Here is a 24,423-nt window from a genome sequence, read left to right on the forward strand (position 1 = left end):
GGCGTTATTGTCAGGGAGGAGGTTCTGTATAGTTTATGATAGTCAGTCACTTATATTTGATACAGTCTGTTTCTGGCGAAAATGTAACTAATTTGGCGGAAGTAACATTAGCGTTTTCTCACCGTCAGTTGATGCTTCATATCCATAAGAGTCAACCCGCCGTGGTCATTTGTTTATTTTTGGAACACAGTTCTTATTTGACGCGATATTAAATACGTCTATGGGATTCAGAACGGGGGTGGAAAACTGCGAACCAGGTAGACAAACAAAGGATGTGTAAATGACGTCAGACTTCGGCGGTCTATAGTAGTATGTACACAATGTTATAACAACCTCTGTAGAAGGTCCGTCTGCATACTGTGTCATTTTCGATTTTTAGCTATAACCCTTATTTTATACTTTGGCTCTGTAAAAACAATTGCAGCTATACAAGCGCGGCACGAGCTTATAGATCTGCTTTTTTCTTTTTTTAATTGTGAAAATGTTTGCAAATCTTTCAATATACATGTTTAAAGCGAAATGTTTTAACTCAGATCTTTGCTTCTGGGGATTCTACAAATGTCTTCTAAATCCTAACAGTTTTTTTTTTTTTTTTTACTTATGTTTCTATAATATCAGTGGTTCTCAAACTTTTTTCATGTCACGGACCACCCAAAATTATATGTATTTGGCCGTGGACCAACATCTCAAAATATTTTGTGCCAGGGACTTTAAACATATATATATTCAAAGATTTGCAAAAATGTTCACGATCTTGCTGCGCTATGAGCTTGTATATCTGCTATTTTTGAATAGCATAAGTATAAAATAATGGCTTAAGTGGTTACACAGATGCATTCCCGGTTTTAATGGGTTAATCACCATGTTGGAACTGTGCGTGGCCACGCAGTCATGGGTGAAGGGCAATGCTAGTTGATCTTTGGCAGCACTCTGGGTCATTAGAGGTTAAAAAGTCTGAGGTGTAGAATTTGGGGTTTCAGGCTGGTTGTTGCGTTTTGTCAGGGGGTTAAAAAAATGAAATTTTTGGTCCTAATAAAAAAACATTATTGTGCCATTGTTGACAATACGTAGTTTTGAAGATATTAAATTTAGAGGCTAGCAGAGAATAATTAAAAGGTAATTTATCAAAAGCTCTGTTTTCTATTACTTTTGGACATTAGTGGTTTGTGTGTGAGAAGTCTGAGAACATTTGAGAAAGACTCTGTGAAGACAATTTTCCAAGAGAAATGTTTGTTTTATGGTTTTATGGAAAATATTCTGGTTGGGGATAAGATTTTAAGATTAGGCATTTACAGTTAAATTTGAGGGGTTAGAGTTCTGCATGTACTACAATCTCACAACATGTATTGTGAGCTTGTAGATCGGCAATGTCCGGCGTTAGGGTTTGGCAGAAATGTGTAAAAATAGGGTTATGTCATTAATAATATGTCCTAAAATGTTGATGTCCTCCCAAGTAAAGTAATACAAACATGTGTGTGTGTCCTCCCTGCAGCACAGTTAACGGTACAGACTTGGCGTCTGATCACGGCCCGGTGTCCGACTCCTGTTCGCCCTCCAATGGCGTGGACAGCCAGGCGCCTTCGGACTCCTCTAGCCCCGCCCCTGGCCCCGTCGTCAACGGAGACACCGCGCCCACCTACGCACCAGCCTACCAATCCCTGGACAGTGCCACAACTGGTAGGACTGAATTTTTATCTAAGGCAGTGCTTCTCAAAGTGGGGTCTGTCCGGGGACCTAGGGAGGTGCCCAGCTAAATGAGTTAATATACGTAGCATCAAATTGGTTTAAACACTTTAGCCCTAGTATTTACATCGGCTATTTAGTAGCCGACAGTGGTGGAAAAAGTACTCAAATTCTTTACTTAAGTAAAAGTACCAATACTGCAATATAAAAATACTCTGTTACAAGTAAAAATCCAAAATTAAAAATTAACTTGAGTAAAAGTACAAAAGTATTGGCATCAAAATTTACTTAAAGTACCAAAAGTAAAAGTACTAAATATTTGAAAATAGCCGATCTTGTAGATCTGCTATTTTCAAATATTTAGTACTTAAAGTACCAAAAGTAAAAGTACTAAATATTTGAAAATAGCCGATCTACAAGCTCACAACGCGTCGCGCTGCGACGCGTTGTGAGCTTGTAGATCTGCTATTTTCAAATAGCCTATGTATAAAATAGGGCTAAAGTGGTTAATGTATGTTTCATTATATCATAGTTTATATCTGAAAAGTAACTAGTAACTAAAGTTTTCAAATAATTGTAGTGGAGTAAAAGTACAATATTTGCCTCTGAGATGTAGTGGAGTAGAAGTAAAAGTATTGGAAATTGGAAATACTCAAGTAAAGTACAAATACCTCAAAATTATACTTAAGTACAGTACTTAAGTAAATGTACTTAGTTACTTTCCACCACTGGTAGCCGATGTACCCGCGTGTGTCGCGTATTGATCAAAAACAACCGTTGGAAGTTTTCGTACCTCGCTTATAAAAGCTGCCGGCGCTGAGTGTCAACAGCGTGAATTAACACAAATGACCAACATGGCTGGATGCATATCATTGGTCCTTTGTGTGACCTGCTAAGTACTGTAGGTGTCAGATGTTCTGTCTGAAGCAGTCAAAAGAGTTGGATCACAGTGGCTGATGGAAATCATGAACGAATTCAAGTACAGAGGTGACGTCTGCAAGGTAAATGCATATGACAACGCTAAAGGATCAACAAATAAAATGTGATATACAGTATACTGTGGGTTAATAAACAGGCCTACATATTAACCCATTAATACCTGGAACGCATCTGTGTCACTTTAGATGTCTTTGGCTATTCAAAAATAGCAGATATACAAGCTCATAGCGCGGCACCGAGTGCCGCGCTATGAGCTTGTAGATCTGCTATTTTTGAAAAATCGTGAAAAATTTTTTTTTTTGATTTTTTTCCAAAAACTGTTAGGATTTAGATTTTTTTTAAAGAATCGCCTCAGGTCTTAAAGGGTTAAACAGGTTATTTCAATCGGTGATCGCTCACTTGCGCGTGTATGCACGTGTGCGTGACCGCAGCACTCCACTAGCTAAAAAATCCACAGTACATCGCTGCTAGGGAGGGAGGGACTGGAGAAACCAACACAGAATACATCTACAGAATGTATGTCTTGACCTTACAGGCCCACATCAGAGCTGTAATAATGTGGCCATTACCCCGCAGAGTGCCGAGATAAAACGTGTCCCCTCCCGATGGGCGCTCACTCTGTAGAGTGGCCTGCCCCACTGCACTGCTGCCATTATCATCAGGGACAGTCACGGCCGACTTGGTTCAGGAACAGTACATTCGTTTTCATTAAAAGAACACCGGATTTTGCTGCTGTCAGCAAAACGTTTTTAAAAAGAGTGCAGTAATGCTGGACAGGGCAAGCAGGGCACTCACAGCACACACAGCCAAGTCAGGGCTGACGTACAGAAGAATTTTTATATTCCCCTCCCATAAGCATTAACTCAGGGGATACATCATTGCACTGCAGTAAGCGGTGTGCTCACTTTGGAACGGCAGTCCTCCGTTTGGTCTGCGCTGTTGTAGCTACAGCCCGACCGATGACAGATTCTTGCGGCCAGACCGATTTTTGAAGGGTGTCTTGAAAAAAAACTATAATGACAATTGCAATATCAATTTGAAAAACTTAGATTTTATTAAAGTTACTGGCTGAGAACATTTAACTTATAAGCAATTAAATAAATACAAATAATCACAAAAACTTTCTGATAGATAAAACATTTCAATACTACAATTGACCATATGAAAAGTACCATCAAAATCATGTCAAATATAATATTTGTAATATTAAATTAGAAATTCTTGGGGCCAGTCCGATTTTGAAGAGTGTTCTAGAAAAAAAAATCAATAATAATAATTGCAATATCAATTTGAAAAACATTGATTTTATTAAAGTTTCTGGTCGAGAACATTTAACTTATAAGCAATTAAATAAATACAAATAATCACAAAAACTTTCTGATAGATAAAACATTTCAATACTACAATTGACCAGTGGTGGAAAGTAACTAAGTACATTTACTTAAGTACTGTACTTAAGTACAATTTTGAGGTATTTGTACTTTACTTGAGTATTTCCAATTTCCAGTACTTTTACTTCTACTCCACTACATCTCAGAGGCAAATATTGTACTTTTACTCCACTACAATTATTTGAAAACTTTAGTTACTAGTTACTTTTCAGATAAACTATGATATAATGAAACATACATTAACCACTTTAGCCCTATTTTATACATAGGCTATTTGAAAATAGCAGATCTACAAGCTCACAACGCGTCGCATCGCGACGCGTTGAGAGCTTGTAGATCGGCTATTTTCAAATATTTAGTACTTTTACTTTTGGTACTTTAAGTACATTTTTATGCCAATACTTTTGTACTTTTACTCAAGTATTTTTTTAATTATGGACTTTTACTTGTAACAGAGTATTTTTATATTGCAGTATTGGTACTTTTACTTAAGTAAAAAAATTGAGTACTTTTTCCACCACTGAGTTTGACCCTCTTGTGCCCTTTGTCTCTCTCCCCTCTGTACTCTCTCCCCCCGCAGTCAACGTAGAGTCGCGTAACAACGTCGCTGCTCCGGATGCCGCCACCACAACAGCACACGAGGCGCTGCCCCCTGCAGACATCCCGAAGGACTGCAGCCACGACACCGCCCTGTCAGACCCAGATAGCACAACAACCCCCGTCCCTACAGCCTCCTCCGGCAGCACCACCAGCTCCTCCACACCAGCTCCTGCCACTTCGTCCTCTGCTGCTAATGATGGTGGTGATGATGGTGCTGCTCCTGCTGCTGCTGCTGCTGCTACCGACCCCTCCGCCTCCAACGCCACAGCACAGGCACCACCGGCCGCGGTCTCGGCCTCCTCTTCCGTAGTAGCCTCCGGCGAGACGGCGCCGGCCTCAGGAGGAGGAGGAGGAGGTGGAGGTGACGGTGATGGAGGCGCAGATGGAACGGCAGCTACGGACGGGGCAAAGCCCAGGCAAGAGAATCCCAACGCTGGAGCCCCGGACCCCCTGCCACCAGGGTAAAAACACCACTGGGATATGGGGGGGGCAGGTGACAGTAGTGAGAGTATGTACTGTACACATGCACACTAATGCGGTGGTTCTCAAACGTATTCATTTCGAAGACCCCCCTTTTAAGACCCATTAAGACTTGAGGCCGATTCTACAAAATGTCAGTTGACATTTTTTTTGAAAAAAACGCATGTTGCTATATCAGTGGTTCTCAAACTTGTTCATGTCAAGGACCCCCAAAATGATATGTATTTGCCCGCGGACCCCCATCTCCAAATATTTCCTTCCAGGGACCCCCCAGAAGCAAAGATTTGAGATTTGTTCGCTTTAAAAAATATATATTCAAAGATTTGCACAAATTGTCACAATCTTACAAAAATAGCAGATCTACAAGCTCGTAGTGCGGCACTCGGTGCCGCACTATGAGCTTGTATATCTGCTTTTTTTGAATAGCCAAAGAAATCTAAATCGACACAGATGCGTTCCAGGTCTTAAATGGGTTAACTCTTGAGATTGTGCAAATGTTGCGGGTCCATTTGGTTCCATTTGTACAATCTCAATTGTACAATCCCCCCCCCCCCCCTAAGGGTCCCTGGAACCCACTGTGAGAACCACTGCACTGATGCATCGGCCCTAGGCTTGTTAACTAGGTTATTAGCCTCCAGGCCAGACTATTGACTTTATGGTCGGGTACTGAAACCCAAAACCAACATGGCGGTGGTTCCTGTCCGACCGGTATCTGCTGGACAAGAATCACAATGCAGATGGTGCTTCATTTCGATGACACTTAACACTAGTGATGATGGTACAGTATGTCTCAGACACATTAACAACATGCTTAATTAGGATTATTCCCAGTAATAGTGGTATTTTTGTGCATGTAAACGCAAAGAAGAGGTAGGCATGGCAAATGGACATAGGGATGAACTGGGAGGTAAAGATGAAGGTAAAGGAAGAGAGAGCTAATTTATTCTTAGAATATAATTGCTCCATTGATTAGAAATTGATAATTCTAAATTTGCTCCTCATTGACTTACATTGTACGGTAAAACATCTCTCAATGTCACTCTTTTAGCATGTAAACAAACACGAACAAAGCTGATTCAGACAATATAGAACATCACCAAACCCAGTACTGTTTTTTTTTTTAATAAGAATGTTAACTTCCTGCTGATTTTACTATTTGAAGATCCGGATCCGTAAATCCAGTCCGGGTTTTCTTCTTAATAAAAATAGCAAAATCAACAAGAAGTAAACATTTTTTATTAAAAAAACAAACAGTACTGGGTTTGGTGATGTTCTATATTGTCTGAATCAACTTTATTTGCGTTTGTTTATATGCTAAAAGAGTCACTTTGAGAGATGTTTTACCATACAATGTAAGTCAATGAGGAGCATATTTTGAATTATCAATTTCTAATCAATGGAGCAATTAGTTTTGATTTCTTGTCCACCTTTGGAGTTACATCATGGCAAGGTAACTACACAACCCAAACCTCTACAAACCTCTATAAAAGTATGTCTTCGCCCTAAATGTGAGTCCTATGCCCATGCACGTTGTCAGCAGTTAATTATTAGTGTTTTGTTAACTGAGTTTTGGGTTGTCTCTGCTTCACCAGTACAAAGACAAACTAATCAGCCACAGTCGGGTACCAGCGTTTGACTGATCTCTGTTCATTTCCAATGCCACAACAATCTGTGAGTTTAGCGTGTGGAACTTTGACTGACCTTAGATGTGTCTTTCAGGTGGGAGCAGAGGAAAGACCCCCATGGGAGAACGTACTACGTAGACCACAACACCAGGACGACCACGTGGGAGAGACCACAGCCACTGCCTCCAGGGTCAGTTTCACACACTAACAAGTCAGGGTGTCCGCAATTATATTTGGTTAGCCCACCAAAACACCATCTCCATTATGGAGTACATGTCAGGGGCTAATAAGATGGATAAACTAGGGGTCTCAATATACAAGCTCTTTCTGTACAGAAATCAGCTGTATCATTTGACCATCATACTATACTATACATCATCATCATCATCATACTATCATCATCATCATCGTTTTTCACTTTCCCCGAATGTCAGCTGTTTATTAGCGTTTTTGTGTTGGCTGGCTCCCGGGTTGCCAAATCATGTGCGTGCAACAAGCGCCGGTGTTGCCACGTCCGTGAAACAAGCGGACCATGACGCGCTTTGGGTGCTCATATCCCCCGAAGGGTATGGTCTAGGTGTTTATTATTTTGATATATATTTTGGTCATAGTCTAGGAGTTACCAAACCTTTTCAGCTCGAAGCCCAATTTGGTGTCTTCACAGCACCCAAACTTACTCAAATATATTATTTATATAAATTAACCACATAAGCCCCGTTTTAAAAATTGCTTATACAAGGTCACAACTCACGTGGCATATTTTGAGCCTACAGATGAGCAATTTTTCCTCATTTTGAACTTACATTTCTGCAATTTATTTTACATTTCTTTGAATATTTCTGGGGAAAATGCTCATTAAAAATGACCCAATGTCCATGACCTAAAATGGTTCCCAACCCTTTGTTTGGGGAAACACTTATCATAGTGTATTGTGTTGTATGGGTGTATTTCCTGCATCTTTCCTTGCCTTCTCCATCTATCTGCTAAGACGGAATGTTCTGTGTCATTGAGCTGGTGTTTGATCAACATACCTGATGCACACTCTCTTTCTCAATCCTTCCGTCTCTCTCTCTGCTCTGTCCAGATGGGAGCGGCGTGTTGATGACCGGGGCAGGATCTACTATGTGGATCACAATACCCGGACCACAACATGGCAGAGGCCCACCATGGAGTCGGTCCGCAACTTTGAGGCGTGGCAGAGCCAGCGTAATCAGCTGCAGGGAGCAATGCACCAGTTCAACCAGAGATGCCTCTACTCTGTAAGTGGGAAAGGACTGCTCCTTTTTAGAGGTCATGAGGCAGGAATCAAACCTGCCAGGGACATTGCTGTTATGCGGTTGGCCCTTTAATTGGCTGTGGCAGCAGGTCGGCCAAGACAAATCAAGGAATAACGCATGACATCAACCCTCTATCTTTTGTGTGTGTTTTGTTTCGCTTTTGAAGAAAAGGCCTCCATTAGTTCCCCCAGGATTCCGCGGAGAAAAAGTCTTGATTCTGCTGAGAACAATCCTTGATTCCGGAATCCGCGGCTTGACAGTTAATATTCCATGTACAATAAAAAACTACTAAACTACTAAAATCACCATTAATCAAGCAAAAATTGATTTTGTTTTAATAATTAGTAAAATCCGCGATAAAATAGATACAATTGATTGTAATACCATTCTAAAACACTGTGGAACCTAGTAATTGAGTCAATGTTACTGGTTATAAAATAATCAACATTTCCTTTGTCCCCCTTAGGCAGATTTATTTAGCAGCATAAGTCCAGCCATTGTAAGTACACACACACACACACACACACACACAGAAATCACTCAATTATGCCCGTTGCTTTCAATCAAAACTTATGATATGACTCGAGACTCGTACTGAATTCGCTGTGAAAAGCCTGCCTTTAGAACCCGCCTTCTCCAAAACTTTATCCACACACACACACACACACACACACAATACAGCACATGCTCACACGTTGCACACGATCTGACCACGACCGGGATGAAAACGACAACAATTATCTGTCATTATGCTTGTTTTCTGCACCGTGCCTTGTATTCCGAGTAATCAGATGGTAATTTCCGGAATCGCAGAATCCTGGGGGATCTACTTGGTTAGGACGCGCTCTCACCAAAAATTGGCTGGCCGCTGTTAAACGCAGGTTGTGCGCGGCCACAGTTTTTTGCAGCCAGCGGATTCAAAAAAACACTGTGACGCACCTGTCACTCACATTCAAGACCGTCCCCGTAGCCCGCACCGCCTGCTGCCTTGAGCACCATGGTGCTTCCTGAGTCTTGGGACGGTCCGCCTTCGACTCACCCGATTGGACAGAGGGGGAAAAACAGCTCCTGCCTCCAGCAGTTTTCTGCTTACAATGGACAAGTCGTGTAGAGCAGATAAACGCAAGGTCTGCGCGACAGGCGGAAACATCCGCTCTTGCGTGAATCCACGCATTTACATTGACAATGCATTGGCAGATTCTGCCCCAGAGGTAAAATAAAAGTGCGGTGAGAGAGCGCCCTTATGGAGTTTGTAGTCATTTTGTGGTTAGCGTGAAAAACGACATACTTTCTACTATCCGTTTCAGTGAAACCAGAGGGATTTCAAATGGGAAAACAAGAAAAGCAATTATTTAGCAATTATCTCGCATCCCAAATTTGTCTTGGCAAATGCCACATAAAGTAGGACAGTTAACACATCCACCGCCAAGGGCTAATCTCATAATGTACTCACCAGTGCCAAGGTTTTATTGTTGTTTTTTTTTTTTTTCAGGTCGCCATAGGCCCCGTTAAAATCCTTTAGATTGCGCGATCCACTGTTTGTAAACAACGGGCACATGTCCTGGTGTCTACTCGTCGAGACCGCGTGTCAAACGGAGCCGCCATGTTTGAGTTCTGACCGTTTATGTTAACATGGGAAATGCGAGGATGAAAAACTACATAGGTTTTACAGGGCTTTTAGTGTACGACTTAGAATGGAGGCCGACGGGAAACAAAAAACGTGATCGCACTTCCGGTCGACTTCTAGTGGTGTTACACTGAAAATGGTCCCCCTAGAAAATTGAAAAAAAAAAAAAATCGAAAAAAAGGAAAAAACACCCGGACCGTAGGACTACGGTTTCGGCGCTTAACAGTTGGATTTAACGGACCGTAGGACTACGTTCTTGGCGGTGGATGTGTTAAGAGCGACTTCAGGCTGAGGAGCTACAGTACGCGACGTCATTTTGTCTATAAAATGTCTATAAAGTGCAACATTTCGTTTAGTACACTCCCAGACTATCTAGGTAAATTGTCTGATTTCCAAAGACACTTTACATTCTTTATATTTATATTGACTTTATATATTCACTATGTACCGTACCCACAGCAATCTGCTCTACATCTTTTCCAAATAAAAAGATTGCTGGCTAACCTCTCCAAAATGTCACCAGCAGAGCCACAATCTGACCATTTTACACAATGCAAACCTTCTGCCGTCATTGGAGTACCCGGTTTCCCCACCGGACTGCAGCTGCAGCCTTTATCGCCCTTCACATCACATAATGTGCACACAGGTCATTTCAGCTCCGAGCACCCCCACCCCCCCCCCCCAAATCAGAGCTAACGGTCAACAGCTCTTAAAATTGTCTTCGAAGATAATTCAGTCACAGCAGGTCTGATGATGTAGATATTGCTTTGATTTTTTTTCCTGGCGAATATTGTATGGATTATGTGCATTTGTGTAGAAGATGTGGCTTGACTCCATCTGTAACTGCTCAATAACTTTTTGTTTTTATGCCATGGCCTACATTCCTGTTGTAAGTTGAGCTCTCAAAATGTCACAATGTAGATAATCTAAAGGCGTTGAGCGTTAATCGCAAACTGTGCTGGGATTGTGCTTTTGTCTTTTATTGGGCTGGGGTTATTGGCTCATGTCAATCTTAATCTTAATAAATGTAGGCATGTAGTTTTCACACAGGTCACACGCTATGTAAATGTAAACCCAGACCCGTTCATCCTCTACTTTCATTCTCCTGGTGCAGTTGTTTTACACCCCTGGGTGACCCAGTGTTTGCAACCTACTTCTTAGACCCTCCAGAAAAATGCGTTTATGCGATCGCAGAATTTACCGCATAATCAGCAAAATGGCGCATAATTATGCGGGGGTAACGTTTTTTCAAAAAGGCCGCATCGCATAATACGCACATCGCATCGCATAATATGCGATTCGCATCGCATATTTCTGCATATTTCGCAACTTTTAACATAATTCGCATTTTTCGCAACATTTCGCATATTTCTGCATATTGCAGCATATTTCACAACTTCCCGCATATTTCGCAACTTCCCGCAATTTCACCGCATAAAATTGCAAAAAAAAATGCATATTTCGTCGCATAATCAAGGATTTTAGCCCGCATAATCAAGAGTTTTAGCCCGCATAATCAAGAGTTTTAGCCCGCATAATCAAGAGTTTTAGCCCGCATAATGGAGAGTTTTAGCCCGCATAATGGAGAGTTTTAGCCCGCATAATCAAGAGTTTTAGCCCGCATAATCAAGGATTTTTGCCCGCGTTTTTCTGGAGGGTCTAACTTCTTGTCAGGGCAGCCATTGATCTGGTGGTCTGAGAGAGGCCACAAACCACCACCCTTCCCATTCATCTACCCTGACCCCAATCTGGGAACCCATCGGCTGCTAAATCTGCTGCCGAGCTGCTGAATCTGTCTTGAGAGAATCTTACCCTGACTAGCTTTCAACACTAAACAGGAAATGATTTGGACTGTGTTTGGTAAATCACCTCGACAGGCTGCTCTCCGTGTCATCAGCAACATACGTTAGCAAATAAGTTAATAAGCAAATTATTAGGTTTTTTTTGGATTATCTACCAAATGGAAATTCCTTAACCAGATGAACCCTGGTGTCCCCATTCTGGGCTGCCTGTCATAATATTCAGCAAAAATGGGTGGACATTCTGCAAAAATAGAAGAACATTTATCTCACAAGCTCAGAATGCGAAACGTTTTATTTGAAGTGCAATACTTTAAGTGGTCAATAGAGAATAAATATTTTCTAGTTTCTTTTTATATTTTTTAACTTGGATTATGTGTCATATTTCTAACCTGATTGGTGTGTTTTCCTGGTGGGTCTGAATGGATGCATGGCTTTGTTTCCAGGCCTCCATGATGTCTGCTAAGAACGACCCTCTGGGCCCGCTGCCTCCTGGCTGGGGTGAGTTCAGCTCCTTAATTTAAGACCTTTAAGGCCCATTCTACAAATGCCTTCTAAATCCGGTAGTTCTCATACTTTACAAGATTTTTCAAAAATCTTCAAAAACAGCAGATGCACAAACTCGCAGCGTGGCAAAAAAAAGTGACGCACTGTGAGCTTGTATGTCTGCTATTTTTGAAGAGCCAACGCTAAAATCTAAAATGTCACGGATGCTTTCCCGTTTAACCCATTAAGACCTGAAGCCGATTCTAGAAATGTCTTGTAAATTCCAACAGTTTTCTGAGAAACGTATGTTTCTATGTCAGTGGTGCGCAATCTTTTTCATGTCATGGATCCCCACAATTATATGTATTTGGCCGCGGACCCCCATCAAAATATTTAGTTCCAGGGACCCCCAGAAGCAAAGTTTTGAGTTAAAAATGTTTGCTTTAAAAATATATATATTCAAAGATTTGCACACATTTTCACGATTTTTCAAAAATAGCAGATCTACAAGCTCATAGCGCGGCACCAGCTTGTATATCTGCTATTTTTGAATAGCCAAAGTGTAAAATAATGCTTTTTTTTACCTCAAATCAAAAAGTGACACAGATGCGTTCCAGGTCTTAACACATTGACCGCCGGGCCCGTAGTTCTACGGGCCGTTAAATCCAACGGTAAAGCGCCGATCCCGTAGCCTACGGGCTGTGGTGCTTTTTCATTTTTTTTCGAAAAAAAAAACTTTTTTCAATTTTCTAGTACGGCACATTTCATTGTAACACCACCGGAAACAGAATTATTTGGGATCCGGTTTTGACGATCACGCCGGCTCCCATTCTAAAGCGCACACTGAGACGCCATTTTCTTCGATTGTAGTTTTTCTCCTCGCTGATCACTGTTTAACATAAACCGTTCTAACTCAACAATGGATGCCCCGTTTGACACGTGGTTTGGACTGGTAGACGCAGGGAGATGTCCGCGATGTTTACAAACAGTGCACAGATCAATCTTAAGGATTTTAACGAGGTCTATGGCGACGTGAAAAAAACAAAAAACAACAATAAAACGTTGGCACTGGTGAGTACATTATGAGATTAACCTCTGGCTGTCAATGTGTTAAAGGGTTAAAAAAATTAAAAAAATAAAAACCTACGCCTAATGCTTTGGAAACCAATCCTTATTCTGTGCCAATATAAAGGGCCATCCTAAAGTCTTTGCAATGATTCTGAAATGCAGTTTTTAAAATCTCAAGAATTGTTTCCAACAAGTTCAAGCCCTTACATTGAATTTAGATGTCACCAGACGTATCGGTAGGCAGAGAGATATCTGATTGCAGGGCTACGTGAGACTATGCAGACGGATTGGATATGGGTTGTATTCTAGATTTGGGTGTGTCAGCAATATTCTGTTGACAATGTGCAAGTTTGAATATTGAGATCCATATCTAAGTGGCAAACAAATATTATGCCCCTGTTCCCCTTTATTTGAAGAACCGTGTAGACTGGTTAGTACGCATAGACCGATTAATAAGATGGAGACATAAAATGTGTTGTCTCCATCTTGTCTTGTGGTGGGTTGTCCCTTTTCATTAGGCCCACCTTTTCAGTCCATTAAGACCAGCTGTACTAATGTCAAACCTCCAACCTCATCAGTTGCTGCTGATAAACGTTAGCACCCTCACTCTAACACAGAATCTGTAGGTACTGTAAGGGACAATATTTTTGGTGTCGGAAGTGTTCTGGTTCCCGTTTGTAGTCAATTTGTAGTCTTGAGTAGTATTGACCAATCACGAAGGAGGCTTTGGTGACACAAGGTTAGCATCCAGGTGAACAGTCCGTGTGGAGAATCTTCCCTTGCCTTCACAGGCTAAATCGTCATTAGATGATAGTCAATGGGTTTCGAGATTGCTCTCAAACTAGCCCGTTCAGTCTAATGTATGTGTAATCTTTTGTAAAAGTTAGAACTAACTTGTTCAAATCCATATTGTTCAGCAGCTTTGGTAAAACTCCTGACCATTGCATGCTCTGTTTAACTTCCTCTTCTTCTGTGTTTGTGACAGAGATTAGAGATATCAATGTGATACACTGCCTACCAGATGTTACGCATTTGTTAACCACTTTTCCCATCCCTATTTTGTGGATGTCATCATATACATTTTGTCCAAAAATATTTAGGTAACTGTTTTTGCTAAAACAAACAAAATATGTAGGGCCTTACGTTTTAAGGTCCTAATATGTCTTTTTGTTTGTGTTTGTGTGTGTGCACATACGTGTCCACAAGCAGAGAGGCGTGTGGACTCCAATGACAGAGTGTACTTTGTCAACCACAGCACTAAGACCACACAGTGGGAAGACCCTCGAACGCAAGGGTGAGTGTGGCTGTACTGCAGCATCAGAACCAGAATCTGGTCTCTCTGTCAATGCCCATTTAGCCGCTGACTTGTCAACACATTACACCCTATCCTGAACAGACTGTGGCCAGCTTAATAGCAGACTTGTTCACTAAATATTGTATGTTTTGGCTTCGATCTTTTGGGTTGTGTGTGTGTGTGTGCGTGCGTGCGTGCTTGTACAGGCTACAGAATGAGGACCCTCTTCCGGAGGGTTGGGAGATTCGGTACACAAGGGAAGGAGTCCGCTACTTTGTGGATCACAACACGCGAACTACCACCTTCAACGACCCGCGCACGGGAAAATCCTCTGTGTAAGACCAAACACCTTGATAATATGACCCATGTTCCTGTGCATTTGTAATCACATTTTCCACATCAGAATTTGAATCAAAATTCCAATAAGGGGCGCTCGGGTGGCGAGGTGGTAAAGTGCCTGCCCACCACCACGGAGGTTGTGGGTTCAAATCCACCGTGGTGCATCCTGCTTTGTCAGAATCGGAATCTGGTTTATTGTCACATCACAGGTTTGCAAAAGTAAAAAAAAGTGGGTGAAATTCGTTTTCGTGCAAGTTCTATCTAAAGACTAAATCAGGGAGAAAAGGGTGTAAAATAAAATTATAAATCAAATAAGAATCCATTTCTATTAGAAAATGTTCATATAACAATGTTGGACAAACAAGTATATATAGGAATAGACTGAAAGTATCCACCTGTTTCCTAGGCTGTGTGTTTTCCACTTCCTGTCGATTTGATCCAATGAAATCCAATGAAACTGGTCAGATGACCAATGATATCCAATGAAATCGACAGGAAGTGGAAAACACACAGCCTAGGAAACAGGTGAATGTAGTATTAAAAAGTAAATTGCTCAAACCACCGCCAAAGGTGCCTCAACAAGCAATCTGATTTCAGTCTGTATAATGTGTCTTCGACGAGTTTACACTTTATATGGTCAGACACAATCAGATAACCATCTGATTACTCAGACACCTTTCAATGCATAGTGTCAGCTCTGTCTTATATAGCGACAACAAGGACTGTGATTTTAGTGTTATGTGTACGTGCACTGGCTTCTAACGCTGATATATTAGAATGGACGGATTAGATTATTAAATGCATAAAATGTGATTTTGGGGGAAACTGATCAGCCATTTTAGAGTAGATTGATGTCTAAACCTTTTGACTCCTTCCGCTCTCCTTCAGCACCAAGGGCCCTTCAATTGCTTACGAACGCAGCTTCAGATGGAAGCTTGCCCATTTCCGATACTTGTGCCAGGTAATTGTCTGTCTTTATCTAATTTTCTCCCCATCTCTCTCTCTTTCTCTCTCTCTCTCCACTTCGCTCTCATTGTGACTTTTCTGCTCTTGGCATCTTAGACAAACCTCCTCTGTCTCATCAAGGTTTACAAGCTAATCATGTTTAATGTCTCATCTGACTCATGCTCTTTGTCTTTCTGTCTTTGCAGTCCAATGCACTCCCCAGCCATGTGAAGATCAACGTCTCCAGACAGACACTGTTTGAAGACTCCTTCCAGCAGGTGAGAGAGAGTGTTCATTTACATGTTATGTGACATGTACCCAGATTGCATCTGGAATAGGATTTCTTTATTGACATAATATTTATACATGTTATCAAAATGTGTTAAGGCTGGAACATAATACCCTGCTGGCTGAGGGGATTGCAGACAGAGGCGTACACCTTTGAAATCTTACTTTTTAACTTTATTTTATTTGTTTATTTAGACAGGACAGAGCATATTAATGAACGTCACATGTAAATACACTGGATTTAGCAAAGATGCTAATTTTCATCCGCAGTCCTCACACAAAATGTTAGTGTGGTTGTGCAGGGAAACGATTAAGGTCATTGTAACGACAAGTTGACAGAACACAGGCGGGATATGGCTCCGTTTGAAGAGCGATTTGCAGAAGTCGTGGTTTGGTAGTATCACCAGACTTGAAAACATAAGAACAGCAAGGTCATCATTAAAGTGTATTTGACATGTTATGAGAACATCCACACATGATGCCCCTGCATCACAGAACGTTGCCAGCTTAACACATTGAGTGCCAAAAACGGTCCGGACCGTTTTTGAGAAGCCATGCGTTGTGTGCCAAAAACGGTTATGACCGTTTTTGGGGAAAAAAATTAAAAAACATTTAAAAAACATTATTTTTTTTTATTTTTTTTATTTTTTTTTCTTCTCAGCACCAGGAGATATCATTTTTCGAAGATTTAGACTCCAATCCACTTCCTGGTTAACTTATGACTTCAAAAACCTGTATCTCGGCTCCTGTGTACTTTTTTTCTAAAATATGTATTTTTGACTATTTTCGACTATTTTCAACTGGCTGCAACTATGGAACGGATTACCTAATGTTTTAAATGTTTTCCCCCCGATTGTGTGTAATGAGGGGATCACCTTGAGGACGGTGACCACTGAAAATATTTTGTGACTACTTGAAAAAGGTTCAAAAATTGTTAAAAATCCAGGCACCGACTGTACCCTGTTTTAAAAAGACCCTGGCACTCAATTTGTTAAGCTCCTGCCCATGGTAGTTTCAGTAATCGTATTTCAATCTGTCCACAATGTCTCTCAGGTGCGTTTACACCTGGATTTTTATGTGAAGTGCAATCATATTGCTATATATTATGATCACCCAAGATGTATTTTAATGGCAGGTGTAAATTGCCTCTCAACCACTATCCTCCTCTCACTAAACATTTTGACTCCTTGCGTGCACACACACACACACACATATATATACACACAGTACATCATGTACATTACATATCTTCTATGTATGCAAATTATGTGCGTGTGTGTGTCTGTCTGTGTGTATGTATGTGTTCAGATTATGGCCCTGAAGCCTTACGACTTGAGGAGGAGGCTCTATGTCATCTTCAGAGGGGAAGAGGGACTCGACTATGGTGGACTAGCCAGGTAACATAGACTCGCACGCACACACACACACACAGTATGAAACACGTGTACTAGATGTACCAATTAATCCCCCTATCCTTCCCTCCCCTTTCCATGTCTTTCTCTCGCTCTCTCACACTGTTTCCCTTTCCCTCTCTCTCTACTTCTCCCTCTCTCTCTCTCTGTCTCTCTCTCTAGGGAGTGGTTCTTCTTGCTGTCTCATGAGGTGTTGAACCCCATGTACTGTCTGTTTGAGTACGCTGGCAAGAGTAACTACTGTCTGCAGATCAACCCCGCCTCCACCATCAACCCCGACCACCTCTCCTACTTCTGTTTCATAGGACGCTTCATCGCCATGGCGAGTGCACACACACACACACACACACACACACACACACACACACACACACACACACACACACACACACACACTTAACCCATTAAGACCTGAGGCGATTCTTAAAAATGTTTTCTAAATCCTAACAGTTTTTTGAAAATAATCTTAAAAAAATATTTTCAAGATTTTTCAAAAATAGCAGATCTACAAGCTCATAGCGCGGCACTCGGTGCCGCGCTATGAGCTTGTATATCTGCTATTTTTGAATAGCCAAAGAAATCTAAAGTGACACAGATGCGTTCCGGGTCTTAACACATTAACTGCCAAGACCGTAGTCCTACGGGCCGTTAAATCCAACTGTTAAGCGCCGAGACCGTAGCCCTACGGGCTGCGGTCTTTTCGCGCATGCGCGGTCCGGGTGCACTTTCGGAATTTTTTTGATCCACTTCCGTTTCCGGTTTGATGACAGGAAATAGAATTATTTGGGATCCGGTTTTGACGCTCACGCCCGCTCCCATTCTACAGACGAAACTGAAACTCAATTCTCTTCCTGTAGTTTTTTCTCCTCGCATTTCACTGTTTAACGTAATCCGCTCTAACTCAAACATGGATGCCCCGTTTGACACGTGGTTTTCACTGGGAGATACAGGGAGATCTCGCGGATGTAAACAGACCGTGTAGCGCTCAATCTTAAGGATTTTAACAAGATCTATGGCGACATGAAAAAAACAAAAAAACAACAAAAACACCTTGGCACTGGTGAGTACATTATGAGATTAGCCCTTGGCAGTGGATGTGTTAATGGGTTAAGCCATCACTTGAATATAAGTATGGTACAGTAAATTATTATTATTTCCCTCTCAGACTTACATTACTTGCTGTCTCTTTCGCTCTCTCTCTCTCTCTATCACACTCTCTCCCGTGTGCAGGCGCTGTTCCACGGCAAGTTCATCGACACGGGCTTTTCGCTGCCTTTCTACAAACGCATGCTCAATAAGAAGCTAATCCTCAAGGACCTGGAGTCCATTGACCCAGAGTTCTACAACTCACTCATCTGGATCAGGTATTGAGAGACCGCTGACTGCTAGTGACACGGCTAAAATCACTGCTGTTAAATGCACGTTTAAGGTTGATGTTTTTCATGCTGCAGTTCCGTTCCTTTGGCCTGGTTTAGATATCTAATGAATGAAGAAATTACAAATATAAAAATTCAATGGTCATTACCGGCAGCAGGGTATTGTAATAATCAGTCCTGTCTGTGTGTTTGTCTGTTATCTTCAGCAAGGAGGTTTTGATGTAGAAGGAAAAAAGGAGGGGACCTAGTATAAACCCTTGCGGGACTCCTGTCAACAAAGTATATATGTGGTTAAAAAAAAAAGATTTGCATGAAACATTCAAGGAACATTCCCAGGGTAACCCTCCAGTTTATTGACTTTTGGTGAATGTCAATCCCACAGCTGACCCGAACCATGTTATTGCCTTTGAGAATTTTGTTTATTTCAGTCCCTCATATAAACACTATATTTTCCTGATATTAATATAATTTGTGCTGTAAAGCAGTTACTGTACATGACACACAATATTGAAAATGACTGATAATGTGCTGCTGCACCATGCAGGGTTTTCATCTCCTTCCAGATGAATAAATGTTGTACACATTTACACACAGTCATGGTTGCACACTACTGAACACACAAGTTACCAACTTGTCGCGATACGACGCATTGTGAGCTCGGCTATTTTTGCTATGAATACGTGTGCCTTGAGATTTTAACTTGCCCGCCGTGTGCACCTTGGGCACAAAAAGCTTGAAAACCACTGATCTATAAGCAAAAATCTCCTATGTCTTACAGGGACAACAACATTGAGGAGTGCGGTCTAGAGATGTTCTTCTCTGTGGACATGGAGATCCTTGGGAAGCTCTCGTCCCACGACCTGAAACCTGACGGCGCCGACCTCCTGGTCACAGAGGAGAATAAAGAGGAGTACATCAGGTACAACGAGCAGACATCACCAAATCCACCAGGTCACCAGTCAGAAGGGGATTTGTTTAGCTGAGGGGACACTGTGTACTATGTAACATAATGAAAGGTACTGTAGACGAGGATTAGGCGTGTAGAGGTTAGGTTTAGGGGTTAACCCATTCAATCCGGGAACACATCTGTCATTTTAGATTTCTTTGGCTATTCAAAAATAGCAGATCTACAAGCTCGAGCTTGTAGATCTGCTATTTTTGAAAAATCGTGACGATTTGTGCAAATCTTTAAATATATATTTTTCAAAGCAAACATTTGTCAAATATTTTGTTCCAGGGACCCCCAGAAGCGTTACAAATGTTCTCTTTAAAAATATATATATATTCAACATATACACACATTTTCACGATTTCTTTCAAAAATAGCAGATCTGCAATGTATATCTGCTATTTTTGAATAGCCAAAGAAATCTGAAAATGACACAGATGCCTTAATGGGTTACGGTCAGAGTTAATTCTGATTTACAGTATACTTATATACTGCACGTTATATACTGCACGTTGGTGTCGCACACCGATGATCTACAAGTTCACAACGCGACATGTGTGAGCTTGTAGAGTGGCTCTATTTGGTGCCTGACATCAGTGACGCTACTGAGTATAACTCAGGTTTTACGGTTAAGGTTACAAAGGGCTTTTATAAAAATTGCCATACTAACATCTGTATGTCCTCACAATAGTAATACAAACGTGTGTGTGTGTGTGTCTGTTTGCAGTCTGATGGCAGAATGGAGGTTCTCCCGTGGGGTGGAAGGTCAGACCAAAGCCTTCCTGGATGGCTTCAACGAGGTGGTTCCTCTGCAGTGGCTCCAGTACTTTGATGAGAAGGAGCTTGAGGTGAGAGCAACAAACTCTTCTTTCGTCACTGTCGAGCAGAAACCTCCTATCTCCTTATTCTAACCTTTTCTGTTTTTCTGATCACACAGCATCACACAAAAGCATCACAAGTAGCAGATCTACAAGCTCGCAACGTGGCGCGAAGCGACGTGTTTTGATTTATAGCTGTAGGCAGGATGCTGTTTTGATGTTTGAGTCCTTTACTTTAAAATCCCAACGCCTCGACCCCTTTAACCCCCCTGATGCCACATAATTCCCCTTAATATTTTTAATCTTCTTTATTTGTCTTTTAAACCACTTTTTTCAACCTGGCGTCCCTATTTTGGGTATGTCATTAACTGATTCACTGCCAATCACGTAGATCTATGCGAACCTATTTAAAGCCGCCATGTGCCAGTCGCGTAGATCTACGTGAACTAAAACAAAATTTGACCCAAAGACCAAGGAGATATGATTTTTCGAAGATCTAGACTCCTATCCACTTCCTTGTTAACTTAAAACTAAAAAATTCTGTATCTCGGCTCCTGAGTACTTTTTATTTTTCAATGAAAAATCTCTGGCACTGGCTAAAAAAATATGTAAATACCTCTGGCAGTTAATGGGTTGTAAGGCAACATTTTTAGAAAAATAAAACAAGCCAGCAGATATGAACGATTAATCATGCATCCCTACTTTACTGGTGTCAAATTGTTTGAAATGATTGTTTGCCAGTGTCTTTTCATCCGTAGTGTGAAGTCGCATTTCATTGTAGCTCACAGCTTCTTTGAGTTATTACCGCATAAATCACTTTCAATGGAGGAGTACTTGAATTGTTTCCAAGCTGACCTACATTTCTGGCTTAGCTGCTCATACTGGCGACCTTAGCTGAACTTTCTTCAGGAAAGCCCACTTTTTATGATTTATACAGTCCTTAACCATCTTTAGTGACTTGCCTTGGCTTGTTGTTTGGGGTCATGTTTTATTACCTGTGGGAGTATTGCAGCATTCACACAAACATAATAGTACAGTATGTAGCCCATTAATGACCCTCAGTATAGTAGTTTGATCATGTCTGATAGAGAATATTCCAGTGTGAACATCAATTACATGCCTGGGACGCGTCTGTGTCATTTTTTGATTTGAACTAAAAAGCATTATTTTACACTTTGGCTATTCAAAAATAGCAGATATACAAGCTCATAGCGCGGCACTCGGTGCCGCGCTATGAGCTTGTATATCTGCTATATCTGCTATATCTGCTATTTTTGAAAAATCCAGAAAATGTGTGGAAATTAATATATTTATATTCTTTTAAAGCGAACATTTTAACTAAAATCTTTGCTTCTGGGGGTCCCTGGAACAACATATTTTGAGATGGGAGTCCGCGGCTAAATATTCATCATTTTGGGGGTCCTTGACATGAAAAAGTTTGATCACCACTGATATAGAAACATAGGTTTTTCAGAAAACAGTTAGGATTTAGAAGACATTTGTAGAATCGGCTTCAGGTCTTAATGGGTTAAGAGTTTCTATGGTGTCAGTCAGAGGTCCATGCATAGAGTACCTCAACACTCGATTACAGTTTACTGCAGTGGTTCTCAAACGTTTTGATTTCAAGGACCCCCCATTTTGGCATGCATTTAGGCCACGGACGCCTATAACTCTGAGAGTGTACAAACGGTCCATTTCGTTCCATTTGAACACTTTCAGATCGACAGACCATTATGAGTCCATTTGGCTTCTGACTATCAATAATTTTAGCTGAAGACCCCCTGGATGATTGAGTACTTTCTACTTTTGTACTTTCAAGTGAATTTTGAATTCCGGACTTTTGCTAATTTCTACATTGCAATATTGATACTTTTACTTTAAGTAAAACATTTGAGTACTTTTTCCACCACTGCGTGTGTGTGTGTGTGTGTGTGTGTGTGTTCTCCAGGTGATGCTGTGTGGCATGCAGGAGGTAGACCTACAGGACTGGCAGAGGAACACAGTGTACCGCCACTACACCAGAAACAGCAAACAGATCATCTGGTTCTGGCAGGTACTACTGACCACACACACACACACACACACACACACACACACACACACACACTAGGGCTTTAGATATATGGTTGCTGTCATCCCTCTTATCTCCTTACCTTTTTGTGTTTTTTTTCGGAAATGAATGCCCTACTTGATCATACTTTATAGCGTCTCACACAAGCATCAAAAGTAGCAGATCTGCAAGCTCGAAAGCGGCTCGAAACGCTCGGTTTTGAGCTTGCAGATCTGCTACTTTTGCTATTTGTTTTTAATCGAATCCTGAAATCCTGTTTTGGACATGTGAGGTTCCCACCCTTTTTGCCACCTTACTGATGCCGTTGCCTTGACTGCAGTGGTGGAAAGTAACTAAGTACATTTACTTAAGTACTGTACTTAAGTACAATTTTGAGGTATTTGTACTTTACTTGAGTATTTCCAATTTCCAATACTTTTACTTCTACTCCACTACATCTCAGAGGCAAATATTGTACTTTTACTCCACTACAATTATTTGAAAACTTTAGTTACTAGTTACTTTTCAGATATAAATTATGATATAATGAAACATACATTAACTACTTTAAACCTATTTTAAACCTATGCTATTTGAAAATAGCAGATCTACAAGCTCACAACGCGTCGCATCGCGACGCGTTGTGAGCTTGTAGATCGGCTATTTTCAAATATTTAGTACTTTTACTTTTGGTACTTTAAGTACATTTTGATACCAATACTTTTGTACTTTTACTCAAGTATTTTTTTTATTCTGGACTTTTACTTGTAACAAAGTATTTTTATATTGCAGTATTGGTACTTTTACTTAAGTAAAGAATTTGAGTACTTTTTCCACCACTGCTTGACTGTGATGTCTCTCCATCATGCTGTATCTACAGTACCTTTTTTAACCCCCTTGCCCTGTAAGTTGTTTTTAACTGCTGTACTGTCTTTGGCGCCTGAATTTCCCCGGCCGGATCAATAAAGGTCTTGTATCTTATCTAACTCTGAGAGTGTCCAAATGGAACCGTGTGTACATTCTCAGACTTATCGATTAGATTAGATGAACTTCGTTTCAGACACGACAGGTCCATACAAAAACAGAGACACAAAACAGACAATAGCAACACAGAGATAGCCTGAAGAACCAGACTGATTTCACTCCATTAAGCCCAGATCAGTTAAAAACATATAAAAACGTTGCCGCCAGTGTTTCCAGAAGCACGAGGAATACCATGTACCCATGTGTGATCCCTGTTAAGGCCAAATTAACACATTCTTTGACTCTAGACATCAGTCTACACATACATCTGTACATAAGACTCCTCAATACAGCTTTAAAGGTGGGTACATTACTGGTATTCACAAACATTTCATCTTGGGAGTTTCAGCAGTATATAAAATGCATCATTATATGCCACCTGAAGTTTCTTTTTCATTTTTGCATTACTATAACGGCACCACAAGTGGGCTGTATATAGTGCAGTACAATAGGTTTTTAAAAGGTCCATTGCAGACCTGTTTAGGGTCATTTGGTTTCTAATGATGAATCGTTTAGCTGGGGGCCCCCAGGAAACCCACGTTGACAACCAATGAAAGATTCCTTTTATCCTAATTATGGTGTGTGTTGTCTCTGTCTCCCTCTGCAGCTGGTGAAGGAAGTGGACAACGAGGTTCGATTGCGGCTCATGCAGTTCGTCACAGGGACCTGCAGGCTGCCACTAGGGGGCTTCGCTGAGCTCATGGGTTAGTAGCGCACACAGCCTCACACGCATTTAACATGCCCAAGCTTGGGAAACTCAACAACAAGTGTTTCAGGATACAGATCACGGATACAGGAAGCATCATCTCTTCCAAATGTTACTTACTTATCCCCATTACGCTGGCTGGCGCATAGGGCAGCAACAAAGTCTCTCCACTTCCATCTGTCTTTGGCCATCTTTCTCTATGGTCCCCCAGCTCTGATGGTGTTGCTGGAGTTTTTTTTCTCTTCTTC

The 24,423-nt window shown here is 41.2% G+C and overlaps 1 protein-coding gene across 4 annotated transcripts in view; it reads left to right on the forward strand.

Annotated features, from left to right (window-relative positions):
- Positions 1-24,423, forward strand: part of wwp1 (WW domain containing E3 ubiquitin protein ligase 1) — a 58,050-nt gene that overhangs the window by 31,231 nt on the left and 2,396 nt on the right. The window contains exons 8-24 of one of the 4 annotated variants that reach the window (XM_080417799.1): positions 1,493-1,677; positions 4,594-5,074; positions 6,813-6,908; positions 7,803-7,977; positions 8,462-8,494; positions 11,868-11,922; positions 14,182-14,269; positions 14,476-14,604; positions 15,497-15,569; positions 15,760-15,831; positions 17,150-17,238; positions 17,416-17,575; positions 18,484-18,617; positions 19,408-19,548; positions 20,306-20,426; positions 22,345-22,449; positions 24,077-24,173. In XM_080417799.1, the coding sequence (XP_080273925.1) occupies positions 1,493-1,677; positions 4,594-5,074; positions 6,813-6,908; positions 7,803-7,977; positions 8,462-8,494; positions 11,868-11,922; positions 14,182-14,269; positions 14,476-14,604; positions 15,497-15,569; positions 15,760-15,831; positions 17,150-17,238; positions 17,416-17,575; positions 18,484-18,617; positions 19,408-19,548; positions 20,306-20,426; positions 22,345-22,449; positions 24,077-24,173 (2,234 nt within the window). The remainder of the gene's footprint in view (positions 1-1,492; positions 1,678-4,593; positions 5,075-6,812; positions 6,909-7,802; positions 7,978-8,461; positions 8,495-11,867; positions 11,923-14,181; positions 14,270-14,475; positions 14,605-15,496; positions 15,570-15,759; positions 15,832-17,149; positions 17,239-17,415; positions 17,576-18,483; positions 18,618-19,407; positions 19,549-20,305; positions 20,427-22,344; positions 22,450-24,076; positions 24,174-24,423) is intronic. The other 3 variants (XM_080417800.1, XM_080417801.1, XM_080417802.1) reach the window with 3 other exon arrangements.

Source organism: Gymnoscopelus braueri (genome assembly GCF_963280865.1).
Source record: "Gymnoscopelus braueri genome assembly, chromosome: 21".
Classification (NCBI taxonomy): domain Eukaryota; kingdom Metazoa; phylum Chordata; class Actinopteri; order Myctophiformes; family Myctophidae; genus Gymnoscopelus; species Gymnoscopelus braueri.